This window comes from Neomonachus schauinslandi, chromosome 5 (genome assembly GCF_002201575.2).
Source record: "Neomonachus schauinslandi chromosome 5, ASM220157v2, whole genome shotgun sequence".
Classification (NCBI taxonomy): Eukaryota; Metazoa; Chordata; class Mammalia; order Carnivora; family Phocidae; genus Neomonachus; species Neomonachus schauinslandi.
The window spans coordinates 74,564,788-74,579,923 of NC_058407.1; the positions used below are offsets into that span (position 1 = coordinate 74,564,788).

Sequence of the window (15,136 nt, forward strand, 5' to 3'; positions counted from 1 at the left end):
TTCTTAAGAAGAAGAAAAGTATTACATACATTAAGCCATAGTTGGCCGTAGAAATTCTAGTAGAAAGTTTCCTTTCAAAGAACAAAAATCTGTACTTTTCAGAAAGTTTCTAATTCAGTTTTCTAGGTCCTTGCCTGTGTTTCAGTATAATTAAATTTACTCACAGCCTTGTTTTGCCGGATTACTAAGGTAGCAGTATTTTATAAATCTGGAAACTTAAATGAGTTTTAAGTTTCAGCTTCTGTCCCCAAGCAGATTACAACTTGAGATAAACTGAAAAGTAACTAGAGCGAAAATAGAGGCAAATATTACACCAAATATCCAATCATAGGAGAGTATCAAAAAGTATTCAGGTAAGGGAAGCTTTTAGGATTTAGAATCAAGACCTAATTAAGCTCTCCATACATTAGGCAAGTCAATTCTCAGAACTGTTTCCACATCTGAAAAATCAAGGTCCAAGTGAAACACAAATACAAAATGGTTCACAATCTGATTCCTTCTAGAAAACCTTACAGGCAGCAAAGCATGGCTTTAGTGCTGAAATTCTAGCCATTTACTACCTGGATTACGTGGAACAAATCACTGTCTTTATGTGTAAAACTGGAGATGTGATATCTCTGAGAATTTTGAGAATAGGAAAAAATTTTGTAAAACTTTTATACACTATTATCTAAACCTTTCTCTGGGAGCAAAGTTAGGAAGAATTCATTTATTGACAAAACTTTAATGTCATACATACCAGCAATTTTATTTACATAGCAAGAACATACAGGTGTCCACTGTAAACGTCAGATCGTCTCAACAGATTAGAGCTTCCCTCAGTTTGAGAGCCAATAAAGGAAGGTTTTGTAACTTTCCATACCTTTCTTGCCTTTGCTTTTCTTGTACAAGGTGTGTAGTGCCAACAAGTACGTTACCATAGCCTATCTTTAAAGGTAACATCTTCAATTTGAAATGTTCGATATAGTGGAGAATGGTGCACTGTAAGTTTTCCCCCCTTACAAATTCAAAAGGCTGAAATGGTAGTCAGAATCTGATGTATCTGAAGTTAAATCATGGACGGCTATACTGATGTTGAAGAATGGCAAAGTGACTTTAAAGTGTGTGCTAACAGACACTTAGGTAGTGTGCATTCTCTCAAGCTATGGTACTACTTTGTGAGTAGTACCAATCCTAGAAGACTGAATCCATTTTTTTGTTTGAGATCAGTTGCTGAGCCTGTTGTTTGCTAGTAAATGGGTGCCGTAAGCTCAAGTAACAGACATGTTGCCCTGCCATGAGGCCTTCATAAATGTCATAACTTAAGAGAAATGTTAACATGTTCAGTAAATCATGTATCACAGATACAGTATGTTAGAGATGGAGCTAGATGCCTTAAGGATTTTGACCCGTCTCTTAAAATTTATAATGTAATTCATATCAAGAATCACCTGGGGAATTTTAATAAAATATGAATATGTTGTAAACCTCACCCCCAACCTCTGAATGCATTTTAGTAGTCTAAGCCTTCAGATGTGTGGCTGTGTCTGGGTATTTTTCTTTAGATTATTATAGAGTTTCACCAGTATTTTATAATGTATTTTGTTGGTGTGAAGTAAAAGTAACTAACTTTTCTTTACCGATAGAGAAGATATACTTCAATGATCAGCACAGGATTCGGTTTTAAGTCCCACCTCCAAGTGAATCATGGTCTAAGTGACCTAATTTAAAGATGTATCTGAATTATTATATTTGAAAATCAAGTCTAGAGGATTGTTTTTAATGCAGGAAAATGTAATTCATGCTTCCAGGTTTACGAAAAGATAAAAGATATTTTGATTTTTAACGCACTAGGGCAGCATGGGCCCAGAAGTGAAAGGGCTGCATAGCTACACATTACGCATACCGCGTCACTGTCAACGTTCCAGATCTTCTTTCTTACTAACACATCAAAGGTCGCAGAGAAGCTCAATAAAACTATAAATCGAAGGACAGATGGATTACAGTGACTGTGAGTAACTTGTCAACTCACATTTTTCAAAGCCAGACCAGTTTATAGTGTGCATGCATTACAGTTGTAGGAAATGGTGTCTGGGTGCGTTCTTCTTGAAGGACTAGGCAGCAGCTTTAAGACTACTAACATTACACAGGTCATCTTATCCACAGGCAGACTGCTTGTACAACTAGAACATTCACAGCTCTTTTTAAGTTCAAATGAAACGGTCACAAGGAAGACTTGATGTATATTATATGTACTGGGCAACTTGAGAAACAGCCATTTATTATTTGGATTAAATGTATGATTTGTTCTGCAATACAGAGTAAAATTTTCAGTTTATAGCCAGTCTCTTCACATGAGCAGATTCATACCATTGCAATACACAGGAGTTCATAAATAAAATTCTACTCAAGTAGGCAGTAACTAGCAGATTTCGAGTCAACAAAGTCTCTATTATATAGTTCTCTTCACCAGAGATGAGTCTCTCGGATTTCAGCAATTATTTGACTGGCTCCTTGTAATGCCTAGATTAAAAAAAAGATTATAGATGCTTATTAAGTTATGATATCAAAAAACCTGAATTAGGTGGGGGTAATCTCTCCACTTTATGTGTGGTAGATTTATATTAACCAGTATCTTCTCTGGAATTTGAATCTAAAAATCTAATCAAGTATCAACCAAAAAAAAAGATTAGCCATCATCTGAAGACTATGTATCTCCAAGGTTCAGAATGCATTAACAACGTAGTGTTTGTATCTGTGACCCCAAGCGTGAAAATTCAAAGCCATTGACAGTACCTTCAGCATGTCCGCTGCTTCCTTCCTGCGCTGTGCCATGTCCTCAGATTCAGTCAGAAGATCATCCAGTAAGGATGATTTATACAGCTGTCCTACTAACTCGCTCTGAAGAGTATCTTTCACATGATTAACCAAAAAATGCATTACTGCCTTTGGCACACTGCAAAACAAAACCAGCAGATGATCCACTGATGTAGAACAAAAGCCCCCAAATTTTAAAACATGTGTATCTTTAAAAGATTATGGAATCATCGAGCAGTATTAGAGTCTGATTTAGTACTCTAGTACTAACCTGTCTTGAATATTCTTTCTGACAATAAGAAAATACGATTTGATGAGTCGTTCAATGACCTCACAATCTCGCTGTTCACGGGCAGATAGTTTTCGTGCAACAGGAACAGGCTAAATGGAATGAGGGGAAGAAAATTTTACTTTTGTGCTTTGAAACGGCAGCCTTTAACAGTTAAAAGTTCAGTACGTTTTTGTGACTTTTGGTCTTTTGAAGTGTTTTCCTAGTAATGTGGCTATCTTATTAGCGCTTACCCCATTCGCATGGCTTACCACGTCCAGCAGATTCACAGCATGGCCTTTTTGTGGACTGGCTGGCATAATTGGAATAGGCTTTGATTTCTCCTCAGCTAATAACTCTTCAGCTTTTGAAGTTTTCAGCATTCCTCTCCAGTTGCCTGTTGTTGGTTCTTGAACACCGTCTCCAACCCCACCGCCTCCAGATGCAACCTGAAATAAACATGTTCCAAAACCTATTCCAACTGCATCCAAGCTGACATTAACTAAACAAAGTTCATTTTCTTTGACAGCTGTCAAGGAGAACACACATCCAGTACCATCTGGAATTTCATCTATTCAGACAGACAACAGGGTCAGAAAAAGATCGTGTGTGCCATGTGTAACTGGAACCCTGAGCTATCGTAAATAAGAGGTTCTGTTGTCATTTCTTTGCAAGGCCTCAGCCAAGAGATTTAATTTTTCTTTATCTTTTGCTAACTTTAAAATTCTTCCTTTCACCAACCCTCTAACAGATTGTGGGAAAAGTATAAACTGCCCTTAAAAACGAGTGCTTATTAAAAGCACAAAGAAAAACAGAACTGCCATTCAGCTTAATTTTTTCAAAGTAACCTTACACACTGTTGAACTATGCTCTCTCCAAAAGTTCTATGAACTCGTGTCTCAGCAACTTCAGAGTTTGTCTATTTTCCTAGTTTACATTCTTAATAGTCAACAAAATAGGGTAAAACTACAAACTCTGTAATAAGAATACACTCACAATTCTTAGGCTGATAGTGACTTTAAGCTGCCTAAAATGTGGAATGTGACATAAACCCAAGGTAAGTTTCCTCACTATACTCTTAAGGATCTACTGAAAGAAATCTAGTCATCACCAGTACTTTTGTACCTTCTTCTCTAGGATATAGAAAAAATGTTTAGGATAATGGGAAAAACAGTAACTCATCAACATTTAAGAATGTTTGTAGATGCTCTTTAAAAAGATCTTACAATCTAAAATGAGTTAAGATGGCATCCAAACTTTTTTGTTAAGAAACATCAGTTTTCAAAACATAAATGCTCATAGATACAGAGAAAAACTGGGGGTCAACTGTAAGGTGATGGATGCCTAACTAGACTTTTGGGGTTGATCACTTTGTATTGTATACAGATGTCAAATTATAATATTGCACAGCTGAAATGTATTCTTAAAAAGTCAGTTTGGGGTATCATTCTGAATCAAAACGCTAGCCCAAATTTGCCTCTACTACAAATACAGGCAGTATTTTTATACGCTAATCTTAAAATGAGTTATATTTTTAAATGCCTGTTAACTACACCACGAATGATAAAAAGGAAGGTAAGCACATTCAGGGTGATGCCACGAGTGAAATAAAACTTAAAGCAATGATTTAGATAGTTCTCTGTAAAACCTGAGCACAGTGGGCTGAGAGAAGATAAGACATTCATAAACTTTTGAGGTTTAGAACCTTAAATCTGGACAATAAGTGAGGAAAGGAGCTGAAGGAAGAAAGAAAAACCAGAAATAAGGGTGGGTCTGAATAATTTACTGATTATCTCATTTTTCCCCCAAAAAAGGTCATCAAGAATTGATGGTCTCAAACTCTCCCAGTCCCTGTTTGCTCTGAATTCGCTTAAGCTGCTGAGGCACATGCTAAGCGCCAGGTTTCGGGTGACAAGGCATACTGCATGGCCACTCAGGCAAGCAGCAAGGAGGGGCTGACCCATTAGTAACAGAAGATCTCAGAACCTTTAAAGAGGAAATGTTCAAAAGTATGAACTTCCATCTCTGGAATCTTAATTCCTACCACAATATTAAAATCAAAACTAGGAGGAAAGCCTGTTGTTATTTAAAGAAATGTTAAAACTAGAACTAATGCCATCTTACAAAGATTAGTTAGGTAAGAGAAACATTAAAAAATGGAACACAGACAAGAGATAGATGCTACTGTACAAACAGCTTCTTCAGTGGTTGTGAAGACCGTTTCTCAGAACCAAAGGTACATTTCCATTCTGAAGCAAGAGACTCACATTTTTAGTTTCTCTTCTGCTGTCCTGAATTAACTGTTAAAAGATATGTTAAAACATGCAGTTTAACAAGCAAAATTTAAATACCAATAGCTTGAATTTCAAAAGTGTAGGATAATTTCCTCTTTAAATTATTTTTCCGTGTGCATCTTCTATATTGCAAGCAAAAGAAAGGCATGTCAACAATAATTTATGAAGTATACACTGTCGTATAATTTAAAATTCCTATTAGACTAAAATGATCCAACCTTAGCACAACATCCCACATTAATGTCCAGTGTACAGTGTGTTGTTTCCAGATGGTTATGTTGCACCAACCACTAGGCATGCAGGCTTAGATTAAGAATCAGAACAGACCTTGCCATCAGCCTCAGCAGAAGCAGCAGGGGAGGGCTCCTGGGAGGCAGGTGCCAAAGCACTTGGAACTTTATAAGACTAAAGGCAAAAGATGCAGGGAAAGAAAATCAAGGATGCCAAAAATGCATTCAGAAACATTCTATTAAGTGTAAATTTCTCTTCTCTGTATCAAAATAGTAAAGTTACATGAGAAACAAAAGCAACCATGGGATATAAAATTGTTTATTCTTCCCTATTTCTTGTACTATTGTCATCTTTGTTACAAGCCCTCTTCAGATGAGTAACTAAGAAAAATCCAAATTCAAAAACTTCATTTTTATTTCTAGAATCTGGTAAGGTCTTTTCTGGTAAAGAATTCAAGGTAACAGATTCGTTTACATGCATTTTAATCTATGTAACCGTTATAGAAAACTAAAACCTATTATGTGCATATTATCTTCCCTCTCCAAAATACCTTTGTGTTATAGTAAATTCATTGGTCATTTCAACTAATTTTACAAAGTTGATAAAGTCACCATAAACTTTGTTTTAAAAGCTCGATACTTAGGGTGGCTCAGTCAGTTAAGCCTCTTACACTGGTTTCAGCTCAGGTCATGATCTCAGGTCCTGAGATCGAGCCCTGCGTGGGGCTCTGTGCTCAGCATGGAGTCTGCTTGAGATTCTGTCTCTCCCTCCCTCCCATTTCTCTAAAATAAATCTTTAAAAAAAAAAAAAAAGCTTGGTACTTAAAATCCACCTTAAAGCATTTTTTTTTTTTTTTAACGATTTTTTATTTATTTGACAGAGAAAGACACAGCGAGAGAGGGAACACAAGCAGGGGGAGAGGTAGAAGCAGGCTCCCCGCAGAGCAGGGAGCCCGATGTGGGGCTTGATCCCAGGACCCTGGGATCATGACCCGAGCTGAAGGCAGACGCTTAACGACTGAGCCACCCAGGTGCCCCTTAAAGCATTTTTTCTCATGTATTCAAGATACCATTATCTTTAAATTACTCAACCTCTTTTTGAACTTGCATACCTTTACTCAAACAATGAAATAGTTCCAATGAAATAGTAAAGGGAGAAGAAGAAAAGACAACTACTCCTAGAACTGAGTAGTATTAAGGCTTACCAATCCTTTGCATATTGGGAATATGATTTTAAAATACTCGTTTTTTACCTTGTCTCGTGATACAGCTGAAGGTAATTCTCTTGCTAGCCTGTTTCTCCTTTGTTCCTATAAAACACAACCAAACAAAACCCAAGTGATTATCAGAGCACTGAGAGAGAAGCCTACTAAAAAATGTTCAGCTGAATCGAAAAGTGTGGAATAACTTACAGTATATCCTCTCACTGCTGGGACTCATGTCACAATTTTATTTTAAAACAAACAAGAAATCATTTAACCCAATGCTTCTCAATCTTTTTTTCTGCCCAACACACCTGAAGGATACAATACAACGTCAGTAACAGTGGCTCCCTGGACCAGGATTCTCAGTTGAGAGGCGATGGGCTGACATCTCTGCCTTTCCCGCTGGGAGTCAATGATGTAAACTGTCCCCACGTAAACATTTGCACAACCCTCCAGCTCACCGTGTGGAATCTTAAGTGCACAGATGATGGAAAACTTAAGCCTTTAAACATCACTCTAACCTGCACACCTGTGTGTGAAATTCACACAACTCCCACACACAGAACCCTAAATACCTGTGGTGGAGAGAGGTTATCCTTTAAGGACGTTCCATTTTCTTTACCTAAACTATCTCCCAGAAATAAATGTTGTGGTGAAAACAGTCCTTTCTGTAACCTAATGTAATAGACTGATTGACCGCCCACTCTTTGAATTGGCCAGTATTACAAGGTAACTCCGGTACAAAGCTTGAGAAACTGTTAAATTCAAATCAGCAGGTAGTGAACACCTACTGTATGTCAAGCACCATGAGAGGGGCAGGAGTGAAATCAGAGAAAGGGGGGTGTTTCCGGCTCCCTCGCAGGCAGTGACAAAGACAAAGGAAAGCATTTAGGTTAAATAAAGTCAAAACTGCTCCTAAGGAGAAACCATTTCATGAGCACTCTCAAACCTGCAAAAAAAGATGTTAACCAAGCTTCCACAGTGATCTTTCATGGGTAAGACTTTCTTTTGACAGATACTTGACTGATTTTCATTTTTTTCATGAGGGAATCCAGTGATACAAAAAATATAGCAGATAAAAATATGTGGATTTTAACAATCTTCAGAATAATTAAAATGTACATTTTGAAGAGGGACACAAAGCAAAAGGCAGGAGAATGTGGAGCCCAGAAATTCTCATCCTAGTCTGTTACCAGCCAGTTATGACCTTAGCTGGCCTGGACACCAGTCCTGGCTTATTTAACTTTGTTAACTGGACGGGTTATCAACTCTTCCTAAGCCCTCAGTTTTGTAGCCTGTTAACATTTTCTACCCTCAAAAGGTGGTTGTAAAGATTTAATGAGAATATCCAAGTTAAGTTCTTTGCCATGAAATTGTTAAAAACGACATGCTCATTTGTTTAAAAAACCAAACTTAGCTGAACTCGTATCATTAATAACCTTGTCAGTATTACAAAAACTTCCATTCATCAGTTTTCCATTGAAAACTGGTTTCAGGGGCGCCTGGGTGACTCCGTCGTTAAGCGTCTGCCTTCGGCTCAGGTCATGATCCCAGGGTCCTGGGATCGAGCCCCGCGTCAGGCTCCCTGCTCAGCGGGAAGCCTGCTTCTCCCTCTCCCACTCCCCCTGCTTGTGTTCCCTGTCCTGCTGTCTCTCTGTCAAATAAATAAATGAAATCTTAAAAAAAAAAAAAAGAACAAACCCTTATTCTAAGACAGTGTCTACACACTCATTTTTAACATAACTTTTCTAGTGCACTTTCCAAGTGCTTTAAAGTGCCTTAACATGCCTTACTCGTGTCCGCTTTGAAATTTTTTTTCTGACACAGAGTCACCTCAGCTAAGCAGCTAAAAAAATAGTTCCCTGTACCTGTTAAAGAGAAGATGCTTGTTTCCTCCAACAGTGCCGGCAAAATAAGCACTAAAATAACACTGTTACCATCTGTGGGCCTCAGATTCCTCATCTGTTCAACCAAAGGACTGAAGCTGATGACCCAGGGTCCCGTCCAGTTCCCAAATTCCATGTTTGCAATTTTCTCCCTACCCATATGCATAAAAGGAAATTTTATAAAGAAGGGGACTCCAAGGTCTTACTGGATTAAGGAGTAGCAGAAAAATTTACTGTTCTTGGATAAAAGTAGCTGAGAACAAAAGTAGCATCTGGATAAATTGCTTTATCCGCCAGCCTTGTCTCCATGTGAGAGCTTACACAACTTGCAACATTCACCTCAAATGGAAAAAAAAAAGCCATGAAATGCAGCCACCCAGTACTGGTGAAAATTTACTATTTAGGTAAATCTTGGAATGTCCTTCCCAGCTTTCAGAGCCAAATGAAAACAATTTTAAACACTCAGTTTTCCACTCTTGAACCTGAATAAACTACACCAGTTACTGAAAGGGAGCAGGCAGTCCACACTAAATCAGTGCATCCCAGATCCCCTCTGACTTGCAGCTGTGTAAACAGAAACTTAGAATAATACTGCCAGGTGGTTTTGGGAATTAGATTTAACATAACAATGTAATGCCCTCAGCATACTTCCGGGGATGTAACGATACAATAATGTGGTCCATGTGTGTTTTATCGTTATCCCATGCTCAGTAAATTTGATACAACTGATTTACAACAGATTTTTCCTCTCAAAAGTGACAATTCAAATGGTATTTACCTCTATATTATTGTTCATTAGCCCACAAGCATCAGCAAAGTCTGGATGTTTTGTGTTGATATAAGCCAATTCAATTGCCACTAAGTTATGGACCTAGAAAAGAATAAAATTAGGCTTTAGGAAACATGAAACTTAGTAAACAGTTCTAAAAAAGACACTATGGGACCCTGATGCCTAAATCAATACTCAATAATTATACTCCAACTGATGGCATATTATGCCATATAATAATCTGCTCTATCTTTTGAATTATTTGTATCTCAGCATCTAAGATTGCATTTCGAAAGGGGGAGGGGAGGAAGTAACCTTAAGGTAGTCAGAAGTACTTTGTTAGGGGGAAAAAAATTCCCTGATGCAAATCTAAGTTCCAAGGCTTTATGTAATTTTGCTATTAAAATCTCAGATCATCTGCTATTCCATGTCACAAAGTTTCAGGTCAGTTTCAACAAGAAAACATTTCATAATCAGATATAAAAGATGTTATCTTTATTTGAGTAAAAGACACATTTAAAGACCTGAGATAACGATTGATTAGCCTCAATTAGACACATAGTTTAAATATTATATGTGGTTTGAAATCCTAATGGGACAATAATCCAAAAAGAAAGTTGAAATTAATTCCTCCAGCACTGCAGAGATTAAACTAACTCCTTCATTTGCACTGTCCTAACGAATCTCAGGTATTAGGAGAGCACTAAAACGTCAAGAACCAAGGTGAAAAGCATCTATTCAAATGAAATTCCAATGATTCTGTGCTATCACTAACTCTGAGATCAGGCTAACTATATCCCTGCTCCTTCAGACTGGGGGTTACGCTTGCTAGGGAAACACCCGAGGAGCAGTGCTCACATTCTACACTTCCAGGGATGGTTTTGTAGTCTTAGTAAACCTCCACTGGGGCTCAGCACCACCCTAAGCCAAGGACCCAAATGCACTGTTAGTGACCAGAAAGGGAAACTAAACACTCAGCCAACAAATAGAGACATAAAAGCAATCTCAAATGCTCATCCCATATTTTTGCCAATTTCAGCATTTTTAAGGATAGCAGCAACCCACAAAATAGTAGCAAGCAACCATGATATTACAGCATTGGGTCATCAAATAAGCAAACAAGAAGTGGCCAAATGACCCCGATGTACCAGAGTTAAAATAGCTTGCTATAAAGACTCAGTTTACTGGGGCTGAAGATAAAACTAATTTTCCATTAGATCAGTGGTGCTATATAGTAGAGCAAAGTTATTCACAATCCCCAACAATAACTCCAATCTCATGAAAACCTGTGGCTGCAGGCTAACAATGATTGAAATATGAAGAAAAATGTACTTTATGCCAGAATTACCGAAGTGTCCTTTGAAATAAGTGAGGTTCACTTCTTTTTCTTCCCAATACACTGGGAAACATGCCTAAACTCTAATGTACTCCTATTGCTGTACAAAAAAACTTCTTTAACAGTGGTTACAATGATCATTTGTGAAAATAACAGCTCACCATTTCATTTGTAACAGGCAACCGTTTACGAAGAAGACAAGTCACTACTTCAACTATGGCATCATGAAGTTTAGGAAACCGCAACAACTCCTATATATGATGGAAGAAAGAAAAATAGAACAGTCTGCCTTGTTTAAAGGAAAATTAAATAATCACCAAAACAGCGAATTAGACTTTAAGCTACATTTAAGCATACTACTTCAAATCACTTTCCGATCGGGAAAATGCAGATTTTAAGTTACCCTTAGCCCATCTTCCATGTTTCCTCCCACCCCAGGAAACCAGCACTCCTGTCTTGTACTACCTCACCTGACATGTGTGACATTTCGCAGTTACCTGTGTACTGTAATTGCTACAGTGCTGAATGATCCTTTGCATTTCCTCATGAACCAGTTCCACACAACGCAGGCTGGGTTCTTCCAGACGTTTGATTTGCCGCTTGACCAGTAACTCAAATGAAACTTCAGGCACAAACAAAGCAGGACGAGGACCCTAAAAAAATTTTTGAGCTCTTATTATAGCTACACAAAATTTTAATTCTTCCCTAGGTTAAAATAAATCATGTTTTTTGGTATTTTTCATGAAAAGTGCTTCCTAATAATCAAGTACGAGAGCAAAAATATAATTCATTTAAAAAGATACAGCTAATGGGTTAAAAATTATAATAAACCTTTAACCTCTTTTCAAAAAATTCTAGAAGTTGAGCATACTCACAGTAGCATTTCTAATGGCGGTCAAAATGTCAATAGTGTTAAGGCCACCTAGTGGGTCAACAGATTCTAAAGTTCGCCCAAAAGTCTCATGGAAAATATAACATATCCTAGCACCACCGCATCTGAAAGGCAATGAAGTATATGGTTTCTATTATTACTAAAAGGGAAAGAAGCTACAAGTTAGAAGTCTTCCTATAAGCCTTTAAGGTCTTATTTTCTGAGAAAGTCTCAAATAATTACATTTAGATAATTTTCATGTGCTCTCAACTCCATTATGAACCAGTTTCTCTTAATTTTTTCTTTTAATGAAGGAGAGTCATTTAACAAAAAGGCATTCATCACATGTGCGTGTTGGCGTGCACACACACACACACAGAGTAACTGTTTTGTCAGAAAACATCAGTTCACTAAGTACTAAACATCTTTTCTCTGCCCTAGTTTTCTTGACTATGAGCTTTTTAAAAGACAAGAAACAGAATCTTATTTATTTCTGTTTATCCACAATTTACAGGAGACACAGACAAACTTTTCCTGTAAAGGACCAGATAGTAAATAGTTGAGGCCTTTCGGGCCACAGAGTCTCTGCCACACGACTCCGTTGTACCACTGAGCACAAAAGCAGCTACAGACAAAATATAAACAAATAAACACAGCTGTGTTCCAGTAAAACTTACGCACGCTAAAATTTGGATTCTACATAATTTTCCCATGTCATGAAATATTCTTTGAATTTTTTTCAACCATTTAAAAATGTAAAAATCCTTCTTAGCCAATGGGCTACAGTTTGCTCCTGCTTTAAACAAATTAAATCTCTATTACGCACTACTTTCTTACAGTTGTCTAAGCAGAAGGTACTAGCCTAACATGCTAAGTGAAATAAGCCAGACACAAAAGGACAAATATTGTATGATTCCCCTCATATAAAATACCTAGAATTAGCCAATTCACAGAGACCGGAGGAGGAGGGAACAAAGAGATACTGCTTAATGGATACAGAGTTTGTTGGGGTGATAAAAATTTTAGAAATAGATGTGATTTGATGATTTGACAATACTGTGACTTTAATTGGATGCCATTAAATTATACTTAAAAGTAGTTAAATTACCAATCTGCCTCCAACCTTCCCCTTCTCCACCTAATGTTCCATAACGACTAGAATTATCCTTCTAAAATGGGTACTCCTCTGACTGAAAGTGTTCTTTCAGTCAATTCTCCAAATTCTGAAGATTTTTGGCTTTCCACGATTTGTTCTGAGATGCCTTTGCTGCCTGCCTCCTGTTAATATCGTGTCGCGCACATGCCCTTCTCCGAATACACCCCGCACTACTCTTTGCTGTCCCAAAGCCTAAAGCACCCTTCTACTTATTGCCTCCCAAATTCTATTCAGAGCCCAACTGAAACAATTATTTTTTTTTTTTTAAGATTTTTATTTATTTATTTGACAGAGAGCGAGAGAGGGAACACAAGCAGGGGGAGTGGGAGAGGAAGAAGCAGGCTTCCCGCCGAGCAGGGAGCCCAATGCAGGGCTCGATCCCAGGACCCTGGGATCATGACCTGAGCGGAAGGCAGACGCTTAACGACCGAGCCACCCAGGCGCCCCTAAACACATTCTTAACTATGACACTCTCCCAGTGCCTGAGAGAAATGTAAATGGTCTCTCTTCAATGTTTTAAAAGGCTTAAATGATTACAGATATTTGCTTTATTAACTACTTATAAAACTCCCCATATATGTTATAAGCACATTTCTGGGTATGTATTATATTTAATAAATATTTAAATAAAAATACTTGATTATATTCCTGTTTGCCACATAATTGTGCCTCGTATTACCTTGTTCTACCTTACCCAATAAGCTTCTTAAAGGTTCATCTTAGTAATCTTTATTTCCCTCAATATTGCCATATATATATGTGTGTGTGTGTGTGTATATATATAAAATAACCATTCACCAATTAGTTCAATACTGTCTTTATGGAGTTAACTCACATAAAAGGCCACCTGGGTCACACAAAAGCACACAGAAAATTCACACAAGTGCATGTACAATTTCACAAGTGGTGAAATCTGAATATACTCTGGGTTGTACCAGTGTCCATTTTCTCATTTGTTACTGTACTAGAGTTATGCAAAATGTCAACACTGGGGAAGATGGGGTTAAGGATTAACAGGACCTAGGAAGGTACATTTATTTGCAACTTCCTGGAAGTCTATAATTACTTCAAAACTAAAAGTTTTTTTTTAAATGAGAGTTCAGAGAAATGAACATTCTTATATACTGCTAGTAGTAAAACAATACAATCTACTAACAGTATGACAACAGTAAGAGATTGTTAGGATGTTCCTACCCTGTGACACAGTAATTCCATTCTAGGAATTTAGCCTAAGTGTTTACTCCGATACATGCCCCCAAAATAGTCCATCACAACACTGTTTATGTATGTGTAGGAATAAAAACGATCTACCAGTAGTAGAGTACTAGTTCAAGAAAAGAGAGTGTATCTAAAAAGTAAAATGCCATGTAAATTTTTAAGATTGATTATAGAAATCTGTAATTAATATTAGTTGTTTGTGACACGGTGATTTAAAGAAATGATTCCAAAATAGCATGACAGTATTTTGATCTGATTTTTGAAATACATTTATAATGTTTTACAGATGCATAGAAAAATGTCTAGGTTCATGCCAAAATTAGCAGGGACTATTTCTGGATGGTGGAATTAAGTAATTTTGTCTTCCTATTCTTTTTATCTGCATTTTCTTTTTTTTTTTTTCATGAAAAACTATAGTGTGTCTATTAAAGAAACAAACATTTAAAAAGTTAAACTACCAAATATTTTTAAATACTTCTCAAAGTCTTGTTTAAAAAAAACGGAAATTTTTACGGTGGTTTACCTATACACATACATCAGACATCATTATTTCTGCAAAATACTATTCTGCAGATAATAAATCACAATCAGAAAAATCTCAGAGTTAAAGTCACTGTTACAAAAGCTAAAGCAACCCAGGAATTCAAGTAACCAAATCCATAGAGAAATTTTTTACTTACAGCTCTGAAGTTTCAATATATTTTGCAGTTCCTTCAATAGTGTTACAGTATTCTGTGGCAAATTTGGTAATAAGTTGGAGTAAAGTAGCACTTTTATCATCCACAGGTTCACCATAGCTATTTAGGAGAGACTGATACTGAGCAGCTAGAACATTTATTCTTGTTTTCAACTCTGGTAAGCAATCTCTGATGTGATGCATCAGTAACCTAATAAAGGTTACAAGAAAAGATTTAAAGTAAAACTGTATTTTGAAGACGCAAATAAGTCAAAATTTTAAAATGCCAATAATGGTAAAAGCTGTCAAATAATTTGTCCTGGCAGGAAATAATGCAATTCTTGGGCTAGCAGTAAAGGCTTATTTACTGAAAAAATGACATGAACAAAGACAACTTGGTCAACACTTTTTAAATTTGCCTTCAACCCATC

At 37.0% G+C, this 15,136-nt stretch overlaps 1 protein-coding gene across 7 annotated transcripts in view; it reads right to left on the bottom strand.

The window, feature by feature from the left end:
* Positions 1 to 149: 149 nt before the first annotated feature.
* DNM1L (dynamin 1 like) overlaps positions 150 to 15,136 on the bottom strand; it is a 52,130-nt gene continuing 37,143 nt past the window's right edge. For 2 of the 7 annotated variants that reach the window (XM_021690778.2, XM_021690775.2), the window contains 12 exons: positions 14,710 to 14,916; positions 11,660 to 11,780; positions 11,282 to 11,437; positions 10,946 to 11,035; positions 9,458 to 9,550; positions 6,842 to 6,898; positions 5,686 to 5,763; positions 5,332 to 5,364; positions 3,337 to 3,513; positions 3,068 to 3,177; positions 2,776 to 2,935; positions 150 to 2,502 (listed from right to left, as the gene is read on the bottom strand). In XM_021690778.2, coding sequence (XP_021546453.1) covers positions 2,446 to 2,502; positions 2,776 to 2,935; positions 3,068 to 3,177; positions 3,337 to 3,513; positions 5,332 to 5,364; positions 5,686 to 5,763; positions 6,842 to 6,898; positions 9,458 to 9,550; positions 10,946 to 11,035; positions 11,282 to 11,437; positions 11,660 to 11,780; positions 14,710 to 14,916 — 1,339 coding nt within the window. In that variant the 3' untranslated portion in view covers positions 150 to 2,445. The remainder of the gene's footprint in view (positions 2,503 to 2,775; positions 2,936 to 3,067; positions 3,178 to 3,336; positions 3,514 to 5,331; positions 5,365 to 5,685; positions 5,764 to 6,841; positions 6,899 to 9,457; positions 9,551 to 10,945; positions 11,036 to 11,281; positions 11,438 to 11,659; positions 11,781 to 14,709; positions 14,917 to 15,136) is intronic. The other 5 variants (XM_044915440.1, XM_044915439.1, XM_021690777.2 and 2 more) reach the window with 3 other exon arrangements.